Raw genomic sequence first — 14,088 nt, 5'->3', positions numbered from 1 at the left:
AAAAAATGATTTGTTTACTTGAGTTTTTGTCTTGTTTCTAGTCCAAATGTGTCAAAATACTTTAATTAAGAAGCATTTTATATCTAGACAAGTCAAATGAGAAATATAGTTTTGTTATTAGACATAATAAGTCAGAAGTTTGTTCTTAAAACAAGCTAAATAATCTGTAAGTAAAATAAACATTAATTTGGTAACAGCCCAAACTTGGTCCTGGAGGGCCGCTGTTTACTCCAATAAGACACACCTGAACCAGCTAATCAAGCTCTTTCTAGGTATGCTAGAAACTTCCAGGCAGGTGTGTCGAAGAAAGTTGGAACTAAATTATGCAGGACACCGGCCCTCCAGGACTGATTTTGGACACCCCTGCATTACTTGAATGGGGTGTTTACTAGATTTTCATTGGTCATGAAACCTTTATAATCATTACAAGACAAGTCAGGAAAGTAAATGGGATTTTTTGTGTGCGTTAATTTTATCTGTCGTTAAGTGTATTTCGCTCGGTAATGTCATTTTAAATGCAAATATGACATTGTTATGACAACTTTACATACACAAATACATTACAAAAATATGATCAAATCAATATAATATAATATAATAGTATATAATATAACATAATATATAATATAATATAATATAATATAATAGTATATAATAGTATATAATACAATAGTATATAATATAATAACATAATATATAATATAATAATATTTAGTAATGTAATATAATATATACGTGTCATGAATATTTTTCTGATAATGTTTTCACTGTATTTGTCATCGAAATGTCTCATTAAAAGTGTCATTACTTTGTCAAATACTTTTAACAGCGTCATTAATATTTAATTAAGTCAAATTCAGCTTGTATCACTCTAGTTGAGGTGAAAAATATATATTAATGACGCTGTTATAAAATTCATGAGATATTTATAATGGCTTCATGACAGTCATGTTGATGACAGATTTATGACAAGTTTTGCCGTCTTGGTAATGTCAAGTAGTCATGACAAAGTCAAAAACAGGATGTGATGTATTTGTTTACGTTAAGTTGTCATAACATATAGGGTTGTCACAATACTGGAGCTCAATACTGAAATTTAAAAAGTCTATTTCCCCGCTAACATTTGAGTGCTGTTAAGTGCATTCTTAAACAGCGCTGATTTGCCATTGTGTCCACATGATCAATAGAAACGACTGTGATTGGCTGTGAAGGTCATCATTTCACCAAACTCACTGCAGTTTACCGAGTGTAACCACAGATACAGGGACACTGGAGCATTTCAAAGCCACAAAAATCAGCTGGTTTGTCAATAAGCTGACATACGAGTGATCCCCTGATGAACTGCTTCTTTAAAATACTCCAGTGTCCCTGCGTCTGTGGTTACACTCTGTAAACTGGGGTGAGTTTGGTAAACTGATGACCTTCACGGCCAATTACAGCCATTTCTGTTGAGATGATTACAGTCATTTCAACTTGAAATGTCAAGTTGTCATAACAAATAGGGTTGTCATGATACTGAAATGTGAAGCATCTACTTCCCGGTAACATTTGAGTGCTGTTGAGCTCGTTCTTAAACAGCGCTGATTGGCCATTGTGTTCACATGCATTGTGTTAAACAGAAATGACTGTGATTGGTTGTGAAGGTTATCGGTTCACCAAACTCACCGCAGTTTAACGAGTTTAAACTCAGATACAGGGACACTGGAGCATTTCAAAGTGACGTCAACCAGCTAGTTTGTCTATAAGCTGACATACGAATGATCCACTGATGAATCGCAGCTTTAAAATGCTCCAGTGTTCCCGTATATGTGTTTACACTCAGTAAACAGCGGTGAGTTCGGTGAACTGATGAACTTCACGGCCAATCACAGTCATTTCTGTTGAAGTCAATGGCAAATCAGCGCTTTTTAAGAACATGCTCAACAGCACTCAAATGTTAAGATTTCAGTATCAATTGGTACCGAACAATTGAAATGTCTCATTACTTTGTCAAACACTTTTTAACAGCGTCATTAATATTTAATGACATTTTAATGATAAATTCAGCTTGTATCACTGTAATTGAGGTCAAAAATATATATTAGTGACGCTGTTATAAAATTCGTGACACATTTATTATGGCTTCATGACAGATTTATGGGAAGTTTTGTTATCTTGGAAATGTCAAGTAGTCATGACAAAGTCAAAAACAGGATGTGATGTATTTGTTTGTCAAGTTGACATAACAAATAGAGTTGTGATAGAATTATTTACCAATCGGTACTGAAATTTTAAAAATGCTCATTTCCAGCTAACATTTGAGCGCGTTCTTAAACAGCGCTGATTTGCCGTTGTGTTCACGTGTTTAACAGAAATGACTGTGATTGGCTGTGTTCAGTTCACTGAGCTCACCGCAGTTTACTGAGTGTAAACACAGATACAGGGACACTGGAGCATTTCAAAGTCACGTCAACCAGCTGGTTTGTCTATAAGCTGATACACGAGCGATCCACTAATAAATTGCTGCTTTAAAATGCTCCAGTGTCCCTGCATCTGTGTTTACACTCAGTAAACAGAGGCGAGTTGTTTGGCAAATGGCAAAAACAATGGCAAATAGGCGCTGTTTAAGAATGCGTTCAACAGCGCTCAAATGTTAGCGGGAAATGGACGTTTTTAAAATTTCAGTTCCGACCGGTACCGAATTCCAGTATCGTGACAACACTAATAACAAACAATGTCATCTTTGCATTTAAAATGTCATAACTGAATGACATTTAGGGCAGTTGCCATAAGCATGCATTAAATCACATCCACAACTTGTCATGTCATGATTATAAAGGTTTGATAACAGTCTTATGAACACTCCTTCAAGTAAACCAAAAACAATGCTATTTTTCTTCCCTCATTGGGAGATAATTTAGCTTAAACTCATTTAATTTGGAATCATTATTTCTGAAAAGTAAACAACAGTTTTTACTTGTCTAAAAAATGCTTCTTGATTTAAGATCTGTTAGATATTTGGACTAGAAACAAGACGAAAACTAAAGCAAGAAAACCATTTTTAGCAGCGCAGGAAGCTTCATAGGAAGATGACAGTGAGGAGGCTCAGTTTTTGACACGTTTCTCAGATATTCACTCACCGGACACTATCTCTGCATTACAGCAGGTACATTCTCATTGTCTATCGAGTTGCAAGGCTTTTACAGATCTGACCTGTCGGGTTTAATGCCTTTTCATGTTGGCTCAGGGCTGCGCTTCAATCCATTCCTGAAGTCCTGCAGTTCCTCCACGTGCCGGATGAGGGGTGAATACAGTGTGTTGGTGCAGTACGGGAGCTGCGCTAAAGCAGCTCCTCTCGTGGTTTTTTAGGTTTATGCGGACCCTGGCCGTTACGCAGACATCCGTTTTGGGGTGGAAGGAGTTTCCCGCGTTCTCGATCTGACCAGGGGATTCCTGCTTGACCGTCGTCACTTTCCAGATCAGAGTCCGAGTGCATGAGCGCAGAAGACGTGGGAGCTGGAACAGACTTCAGTCGACCTGGAGGAACACACAACAGCAGGATGAGGAGAATAGGTTGTTTTCAATCATGTGGTTCTGATGAGGTGCTAAATTCAGATGGAGGGCAGGAAGTAAAAACTTAATGGGAGAGAGAGAGGAAAGTCTGTATTTTTGCGACTTATACCATATTTCAAAGGAGATATAAATAGAAAATTAGCACATATGTTGGGCATGATCCTTATATCATGAAGAGAGCAGAGCTGTCTACGAAACTAAAGTATATTTGCTTCATATTGAATATATATTGAACATATATATAGTTGAAGTCAAAATTATTATCCCCCTTTGATTATTTTTTTTTTTTTTATATTTCCCAAACAGAGCAAGGAAATGTTCAAAGTATGTCTGATAATATTTTTTTCTTCTGGAGACAGTCTTATTTGTTTTATTTCGGATAGATTAAAAGCAGTTCTTAATTTTTTAAAACCATTTTAAGGTCAATATTATTAGCCCCTTTAAGCTATTTATTTTTTCAACAGAACAAACCATCATTATACAATAACTTGCCTAATTACCCTAACCTGCCTAGTTAACCTAATTAACCTAGTTAAGCCTTTAAATGTCACTTTAAGCTGTATAGAAGTGTCTTGAAAAATATTATTTACTGTCATCATGGCAAAGATAAAATAAATCAGTTATTAGAAATGAGTTATTAAAACTATTATGTTCAGAAATGTGTTGGGGGGGCTAATAATTCTGACTTTAACTGTGTATATATATATATATATATATATATATATATATATATATATATATATATATATATATATATATATATATACACATATATATAGAAAGAGAGAGAGAGAGATACTGTATAGAGTACTGTATATATATGGAGAGAGAGAGAAGAGAAAGAGAGATACTGTATATATATGGAGAGAGAAAGAGAGATACTGTATAGAGTTATATGTATGTATATATATATATATATATATATATATATATATATATATATATATATATAGAGAGAGAGAGAGAGAGAGAGAGAGAGAGAGAGAGAGAGAGAGAGAGAGAGAGAGAGAGAGAGAGAGAGAGAGAGAGAGAGAGAGAGATAGATAGATAGAGAGAGAGAGAGATACTGTATAAGCTATGTTACATGAACAAATACTATTGTAAATACTATAGTGTTTGAAACCAAACTATAGATAATTACTTGAATTAAACTGTCATAGCAATTATATTGTGGCCGTGTTACGACACTACTGTAGTAATAAACAACTTATTCAAGAGGCTTCAGTTTCTATAATTATACACCATCACAATACACCACAGTTTAAACTAGCATTACAGTATTTCTTACAGTTTATCAGTTTACTTTACTACAGTATTCTGTAGCATTCATTAACAAAGAGTTATCCACATTACTATCATTTACCATCAACAAACACGGTTGTTTATTATGTTTACTAATATGTTTTAATATTTCTGTAATGGGCAGCACGGTGGCGCAGTGGGTAGCACAATCGCCTCACAACAAGAAGGTCTCTGGTTCGAGACCCGGCTGGGTCAGTTGGCATTTCTTTGTGGAGTTTGCATGTTCGCCCTGTGTTGGCACCTCCGGGTGCTCCGGTTTCCCCCACAGTCTAAACACATGCGCTGTAGGTGAATTGGGTAAGCTAAATTGGCCGTAGTGTATGTGAGTGTGTGGGTGTTTCCCAGTGTTGGGTTGCGGCTTGAAGGGCATCCGCTGCGTGAAACATGTGCTGGATAAGTTGGGGGTTCATTCCGCTGTTGCGACCCCACATTAATAAAGGGACTAAGCCGAAAAGAAAATGAATGAATGAACATTCCTATAATGCAAAGCTGAATTTTCAGAGTAATTAATTCAGTCTTCAATGTCTCACGATCCTTCAGTAACAATACATCAAAGATTATTAGTATTAAAAACAGTTGTCATGCTTAATATTTAAGAAGACCAAGATGCAGGTTGTTTCTTGTAATTCTTCATCAATTTAAGTCATGCATGCAAAATAAAAATATTAATAAAAATAAAAATCTTACTGATGCTAAAACAATTAACATTAGTGTATATTCATTCTGTACACTCCTACAAAAATCCACCACCTTTATACATAAAAATGTATGCATGTATGTATGTATATATATATATATATATATATATATATATATATACATACGCAATTAAATATGTAATTTATTCAAATAAAATCCAATTTAGCGATGACAACCCTAAAATAATAACATACTTTGTTTAAAAGTAACAATTTCATTACCAGGCCTAGGTAACTTTAACTCCATAGTCTCTTGATCATCCTCGTTCAGCATTTTATAACGGCTTTTTCGTCTCACTTTGCTTTTTCGCCTGTATGATAAAGATGCAAAATTGAAACAAAAACAGAAATAACCTTTCAAAATCTAAAATCAAATCACGATAAAAAATACATATATTATCATCTTCCGAACCCTTACCTTTGACAACAGCACACAAAGCCCCATATTACAGTGGCTGTGGCAACCACGATCATGAACGATGCTATCGTTACATATAATACACTCCATTCTGAAAGCAAAACATTCAACATGAACGGATCATCAGACTGCACAATAAATAAATCATAAATATTCAATAGTTTAGCTTTTCCTCACCGCAGTTGCTCTCAGCGTCTCCAAAATAAGTACTAAACAAATTCTCCATCCAGAATGGGTGGCAAACGCAGCGTCTGGTGAAAGAGTCGCATTCTCCATGACCAGAGCAGTTCAGCTGGCATACTGGAGGAGGATCAGACAGTCAGATCAGGCACTGATGTGTTAATAGACCCTTTTCACATTTCCGGGTTTCTCAGTAGCGGAAGTCGTCATAGTTGGGTTAATTTAGAGCGGATTGAACAGGAAAGTACAACAAATACATGTTTACAATGATACTTGCTGAAATAATAATAATAAATCTCCACAATGATGTTATCAAGACTTTAGAAAAAGGAAAATAAATAGTGTGCGACTAATAACGGCAGCCAGAAGAGAGAATAATTTCCTGTCCTGTCCCCATACGCTCTGGATTAAAAACACGTTGCACATGCAGTAATTCGTTTTTTGTAATTTGATGCACAGATGATATAATACATACATAAATACATGCTCATACATTTAAAAAAAATAAAAATGAGAAATATTAAAAACTTTCAATGGTTTAAGATGCTGATGACCGTTAAACACGTCATAACAGTCTTGTGACAGGGGTCTTTAGAGCATTTTGATGGATACTCACTAACTGTGTCCACCCGTCGAACCTTAAAGATGAGGAAGTCGTTTTTTTGCTTGCGAAATTTGTTGCGTAGTTCCATAGCGACACTATGCCCAGTTAATGGAGGCCTTCCTGGACCTCCTGATACCAGGAATACCAAACGAGTGCTGTAAAAGAAAAAAAAATAATGTCATAAACTCAGATATAACTTTGCAGCAAGGTGCCATAACACAGGTGAAACTCCATGTACACATTACCAAGTTATTACCACAAAGCATACATCATGCATCTCCCTCCTCGCTGGATTAAATGACCTAGTTGCCGCCATTATAAAAGAATTTCTAATTCTGTTTGTCCTGAAAACAGGAACTCTAAAACGATGTCCTGATGGCAGCAGCTGAAACACAGAATACAATGGGTGATCCGAGGCGCATAAGATACCCTGAGCTCTCTTCAAAACATAATTACTTCCATTGGAACAGTTTGGTTAAAACCAATGATCTTAAGGCTACTTAACCTGTTCTTATTTGACAGACTCAATGTAAATGTAACAAGTACAATAAAGCAACTTTTACAAGGTTTCTGGGTTATAATTTTAAAAGTAAAAAATATTGTCCTATATGTAACATGTAAATAAAACTAACTATAAGAAGCTTCTGAGTCAAGATTTTAAACATTTGGATCATAAAAGAAAGGACTGTTGTCATAAATGTAAGGTCAAATTTAGAAATGGAATTTTACGAGTTATGATTTTGAACATTCATGCTGTGTTTTGACCACTGTGGTGGTCATGGAGGAGTGGAGAACATGAGACTGATTCCTGTGACGCTCCAGGGACAGAGGAGTCTTCGCTGAGGCCAGCTTCCAGCCTCCGCCGCTGAGACTGCAGCTGTGCACAAGACATTTGGTCAGCAGAGAAATTAAAATGGTCGTCCCCAACTGAGTCAGGTATCTCTCAAGGTTTTTTTTCTTCACTTTCGCCAATTAGTGTCAAAGTTTTTTTTCCCTCTCCGCTGTCGCCACTAGCTTGTATGGTTCGGGATCTGTAGAGCTGCGCATCGTTGGATTTGCTCTTCAGTGTTTGGACTCTCAGTAGTGATTATTAAACCAAGAGAATGGTGGACTTTGTCTTTTATCAGTAGAGTTTGTCACCATTCAGACACATCACCTATCCGTGCTGCTGTGTTCGCCCATGTTTAAAATCCTCCAGATTACCTGCAGGGTTAATGGGTGAAATAGACAGGGCAAGAGACCTGCTGCACTGCTATCCACTGTGTCTGCATTCAGACCCGGGGATTGAGAAGGAGAGAAGTCCTTCTAATTTATAGTGTTTATATAAACATGATTTTCTTTATAATGATTTAACAAATTGTGATTATGTATATATGAAATTAGAAATAACAAATGAAGCAGGACATTAAATTACAATTACTTTGCATTTTAACTTTGTAAACTATAAAATCATGCGTCTCCTCACGATTTGTGTCTTATTTTGTGAGCCAACTGACAACAGTTGTTCACTCCACTCTTTTTTCCCCTGCTCTGCTGGCCACGTCCACTCCTCCCTTCTGCTCGCAGCGCTCCACGGCCAACTCGGAGCATTTTTTTTAAAGTTCTGAGGTAGACTTGAACTGAACCGAAAGAGGGGGGGTTTCATGGCCCTTTAAACAAATGTCTCATGTTGCACAGGTATATTGTTGGCAATATCCAAAAATACATTGTATTGGTTTAAAATGACAAATTTCTCAAGTAAATTCATGTTCCAGGAACATATTTTGCACATTTCCCACTGTAAATATATAAAAACTAAATTTTTTTATCAGTAATGTCCATGTTTATAAATTGTGATTTAATGTGTATTTTAATTTAGCCAACTTCAAATGTGATTTTCTCAGTATTAAGATTTTTTTTAAACACATAATTTCAAATATTGTCATATTATAACAATATATGAAGAGTTCAGTTGCAAAAGCTGCTAAACACCATTTTCGCCAAAAATGAGATAATGGCATTGAGTGAATGCTTGATGCACATAGTACATGTTCAACAAATAGTTTTGCTTGAAATCATCTGAATCGCAGCGCCAGCACATTCAGAAATAACAGTTTGTTTGACAGCAAAAGCTACTATGTTCCGAGAACCAATCAGAAGGCACGAATCGAATCATAAGTTTTCAATGTAGCAGCGGTGATGCACCAGCTTTTATGAGGAGACTGTTTTATTCCGCTTCCGATTTTAAAAGATGAAGTTTGATGAACCGGATGATCCTGTCCGACTGTCAGTGAATGGCAAATGAAAACGTCCCATACCTCAAAAGTCATAAGAAAAAAAAAACAATGTACAGTCGGAAGTGTAGCATGCATTCATAATGTTTGTTTGCGCAGCGGCGCTACTTTGAATACTATACATTAAACAGCAACTCCATTTCATGACAGACAAAGATAATATTCCGTTCTTTAATCCGGCATGGATGCTATGAGGATAAACAAGAGACGAAAAAGAGACCAAGACCTTGAGTATGGCGAGGATGAATAAATAACAGCTTCTGAGAGATATCCTCTTTTATGGCCAGTAGGCCTTACCTTGTGTTTTATTTGCTAATGTAAGCTATGTTTTAAAAGATAAATATAATGTATAAAACTCTACATTATTTATATTACTCCAATAAATGATACAACTTTATCAATGGACAATGCACAGATATTGATCTTTCACAATGTTTTATACTACGTTATTTGAATCTAACAAGCTTAGTTTACAGTGTTTACAATGCTGTACTTACATTAAATCTAAATCGCAAATATCAGAAATGACAACAGATTGTTAAGATTTAATTAATGTCAATTTTAGTGTTTTGAGTTAATGCACTTACTTGACAGATTTCATTCATTTTCCTTCTGCTTAGTCCCTGGTTTATCGGGGGTTACCACAGTGGAATGAACCGCCACGTACTTGACAGATTTATATATTTTACATTTCAGGTGGTTTGTGTCATGTGTTTTATGATTGTTAAAATAACTTCTAATTGCATCTTTAGTGATTTTTCAGCTAATTACACTGTCTTGTCTCAATCGGTGGATTTAGAGGTTTTTGCATAAAAAGCACTAGTGGATTCAGCTGGTTTTGACGCCAAAGAAAATCTACCTTGTTAAAAGCCAAAGAATTGTCTAAAGTGACATTTTTAAAAAAAAGTTATTTTATTTACCAGCTAATAACCTTATCATTACCTATAAAATGAAACTTCTGAACCTAATCAGAAGAGCCTGATAGAAAATGCTCGTTTACAAGAAAAGAGATGGATTTAGAGGGTTTTGCATATGTTGATGTATACCATATGCATCAATGTAAAGCTTATTTATGCAGCATTAAGATGTTTTTTTTCCCGCTTTTCAATGTAAAATTACAATTTCCAAAAATCTACACTCATGACTTGGGACCAGGGTCACATAAATGTGCGTAATAAGAATCAGAAGTAGCCATGCATTTTCTCTTCAGTGCAGTGAAGCCATTAAATCAGCTCAGTGGAGATGGTGTGTTAAGTTTAGCACTGTGATTAAGCCTGCAGTTGCGCTAAGATGGACTGACCTGTGCTCATTAAAGGCGCTAATCTCTCGAATGGTGATGTCACTGTCCAGGACGCCCAGCAGGACGCCGACCTGCCTGATGTACATATCCTTCTGTCTGCGGGACACCTGAGCCACGGCCACTTCCAGGATCAGCTCCACCAAATCCCGCTCGTAGACATCTGAGGAACAGCGTGAGAGGAATAATCAAAATCTACAGTACGGAGTATGGTGTTCATTTTGTAAACTAGATGATCCCTAAGAAAATGTGAGTGGGGATTGCCGTTGCAAAATTCTGAAACAGGCATTTGCTAGGGTGTTCTGTGTGGATTCTAGTCGCTAAGCGTTATTAGAAATCCTACTTTAATTTGATTCTCCTTTACAAGCACACTGACCTGGCCGAACGTCTACAACGCCACCGTCAGAGCTAGTCTTTCCTTTACTGTCAGTGACGGTCAGAGTGAAACTGTACTTCCCTTCCACCAGATTACCAAGAAAAAGCACAGCCTGGTGGTCAGAGTGATTCAGGACATCCTGGAAGAGAAAAAAACACACACATATTACCAACTACTGTGGTTAGTTTATGCAGTAATAAGACATATGAGGAGGACGCTCATAAAGATGAGAGAGTTTTAGAGTATATTGCCAAATCAGCTTCAACTGCTCTTTTATGGCATAAACTCAATAAAATGCAAAACAGTTCATAAATAATTATTCTATAAAACAGAGTTATAACAATAAAGATACATAAACAACATATAAACTGGATGAAAGATGATCATCTTCAGCTTAACCTCGCGAAAACGGAAATGCTTGAAGTTTCTGCCATCCCGACTCTACACCATAACTTTTCAATCCAGATGGATGGGGGAACCATCACTGCATCCAAAATGGTAAAAAGCCTTGGAGTAACGATTGATGACCAACTAAACTTCTCTGAGCACATTTCTAGAACTGCTCGATCTTGCAGATTCGCACTTGTTCTCTTGTTCTCTCCAAACTGGACTATTGCAACTCTCTACTAGCCGGGCTTCCAGCTAGTTCTATCAAACCTCTTCAGCTGCTTCAGAACGCAGCAGCACGAGTGGTCTTTGATGAACCCAAAAGAGCACATGTCACTCCGCTACTCACCCGTTTGCACTGGCTGCCAGTTGCTGCTCGCATCAATATCAAAGCTCTGATGTTTGCTTACAAAGCGACCTCTGGCTTTGCTCCTTCGTATCTGCTCTCACTTCTGCAGATTTATGTGCCCTCCAGAAACTTGCGTTCTGTGAATGAACGTCGCCTCGTGGTTCCATCCCTAAGAGGGAAGAAATCACTTCCCCGAACTCTCGCATTCAATCTGCCCAGTTGGTCGAATGAACTCCCTAACTACATCAGAACAGCAGAGTCACTTGCTGTCTTCAAGAAACGACTAAAAACTCAACTGTTTAGTCTCCACTTTCCTTCCTAATCTTAACTGCCTCTCTGGCGATACCACTAACTGTACTCTCTCTCTCTCAAAAAAATAAAATAAAATAAAAAAATAATTTACTAATGCTTTGCTTCTTAGACTTTACACACCTGAAACTTGTCTATAGCACTTGTTCACTGCTGCTCTTATAGTTGTGTAAACTGCTTCCTTGTCCTCATTTGTAAGTCGCTTTGGATAAAAGCGTGTGCTAAATGACTAAATGTAAATGTAAATAAAATACAAATCTAAAACAGTTTTTTTTAAAGATATAAAATAAAAAAAAAGAAATAAAAAGAAATAAAAGAAAATAAAATAAAAATCTGCAGTTTTTAAAGAATAAACATTTAAAAGTAATTGCTTCAAAATCTCACTTATATAGAAACAACAGTTGTGAACAGTTATGAACGCTGAATTGTAATGGGCCGATTTGGATTTTTCATGGATGATTTACATATTTTTTTCACCATTTATGTTTTCTGTTGACTTTTTTTTAATATTAATAATATTTAATTAAGAGTAAATATATTGTGTAATTTCCAATATCAAAAACATAATAGTCTGACTTAGCTGTGTGAAATAATCCTGAATAAAACAAACCTGTATAATAAAAAAAAAAAAAAAACAGCAGACTGAATAAAAATGCACATTCAGTTTTCTCCAGCAGGTGGTGCTGAATAACAACTTTTGATCAGTTGGTGCTGTGAACAAAGCTGATAAGCTGGTATTTTACATGCTTAAAGAGCCCATATTATACATGAAATAGGGTCATATTTAGGTTGTAAGGGTCTCCAACAACAGTCTAATATGCATGCAAGGTCAAACAACACTTTGATGGTCTTATAATCTGCATTTATTTTTACCTAATTATCCCAGCGACTCCCATATGAATCGTTCAGCGATTCATTTGTTCCCAAACCCCTCCTCAGCGCGAAGCTAATCTGCGCTGATTGGACCGATGACAGCCTGCTGCGATTGGTCGACAACACTGACAGGCTTCAGCGCGAGACAGAGTGAAATGGCCAGCTGCTAATCAGCAATATAAAAGTAGTCACAGTGCATACACTCTTCATAGTGGGTTTTGGCTGCCAGTGAGTGAATGTAAATACAGACGATGGACTAGAAAATACTGACGACTAACTATTTTATTGAGCAAAAAGTTCAAGAACTGGCGAGGAGATCTTTTTTTCAAGTTTAAAACTTGACCGTTGCATGCGTGTAGCAACAGCTGACGATCCGTAAACAAAGCGGCAAGCGTCACATTTTCAACGTGGCTTAACACGCGATATGAGAATATAAAGAGTTAACCTGATACAGTACACGCGGTTACAAGTAACAAAACACAACTAAATACATAATGTGCAAGATAGAGTAAACGAGGCAACAGTTTTAATCGCACGTACTTACACTGGTGAAATGGGGGAAGAAACTGATTCATGATGCACTGATCCATGTTCTGACTGGTTCTGACAGTCTTTACTGATCCTTCCTTTAACAAACTGATGAAGTCTTCTTTTTAAGCATGTAATTTCCAGAAGCATTTGATCTGCTCAAGGCTAGGCTATTTTGCTGATGTTTCATCTTTGATTAGACTGTCAATAAAATCCATCTTCACAGCGTGACTTCATTCCACCGGTCTCTCTCTCTGTGTGTGTGTGTGTGTGTGTGACTTTTTTTCTGTTAGTGGGCGGGGCCGCAGGTTTCAAATCTCCCGGGTTTGCGAGTGCAACTACTTGTGTTTCGTAGCTGCCTCATCACGAAACACCTAATGACTCGTTATCAAGACGACTCGTTTGAAGCACTATGAGTCGACTCTTTTATAGATGAATCAATAGTTTTAAACACTGTACACTTACAGATTTAAGCCTTAGCTGGATATTTCACTTCACTTAGAGCTGTGTTACACACTACATGGAAGGGCATTTTCAAAAAGCCATAATATGGGCTCTTTAATAAGAAGCTAATCTTAGGCCCCATTTACACTGCCAGTTAAATGTGATTTTTTTGCTCATACGTGACACAAATTGTATCTGTTCTAATATGACCGCGTTCTAATATGACACAAGAAGGAGAAAAAAATAAAAATAAAATAAAATAAATAAATATTGCATGCATTCGGATATTCCGAGATTGGTTTCAGGCCTCCTTCATATGTGAAAATAAATCAGATATAAATCAGATATGTGACCATGTGACTTTCATGTAAACAGGTAGATTGAACTTATTAAGGCATTCCTTTTTGTACGTCATTAAACTTGCGACAATGTGGTACTTCACTTCTCCGCAGTTTAATGATGAGGAGACACCGACATGGTAAACAACAACAGAGGAAA

At 36.6% G+C, this 14,088-nt stretch overlaps 1 protein-coding gene across 1 annotated transcript in view; it reads right to left on the bottom strand.

Moving 5' to 3' along the window:
- Positions 1 to 726: 726 nt before the first annotated feature.
- kiaa0319l (KIAA0319-like ortholog) overlaps positions 727 to 14,088 on the bottom strand; it is a 46,684-nt gene continuing 33,322 nt past the window's right edge. Inside the window, exons 16-22 of the mRNA XM_056479741.1 lie at positions 10,701 to 10,839; positions 10,328 to 10,487; positions 6,767 to 6,909; positions 6,148 to 6,270; positions 5,971 to 6,061; positions 5,775 to 5,863; positions 727 to 3,516 (exon numbers count right to left, since the gene is read on the bottom strand). Of these exons, the coding sequence (XP_056335716.1) occupies positions 3,320 to 3,516; positions 5,775 to 5,863; positions 5,971 to 6,061; positions 6,148 to 6,270; positions 6,767 to 6,909; positions 10,328 to 10,487; positions 10,701 to 10,839 (942 nt within the window). The 3' untranslated portion in view covers positions 727 to 3,319. The remainder of the gene's footprint in view (positions 3,517 to 5,774; positions 5,864 to 5,970; positions 6,062 to 6,147; positions 6,271 to 6,766; positions 6,910 to 10,327; positions 10,488 to 10,700; positions 10,840 to 14,088) is intronic.

Source organism: Danio aesculapii, chromosome 19 (assembly GCF_903798145.1).
Source record: "Danio aesculapii chromosome 19, fDanAes4.1, whole genome shotgun sequence".
In the NCBI taxonomy this organism is placed as follows: Eukaryota; Metazoa; Chordata; class Actinopteri; order Cypriniformes; family Danionidae; genus Danio; species Danio aesculapii.
This window is presented reverse-complemented; position numbering and strand designations above follow the sequence as displayed.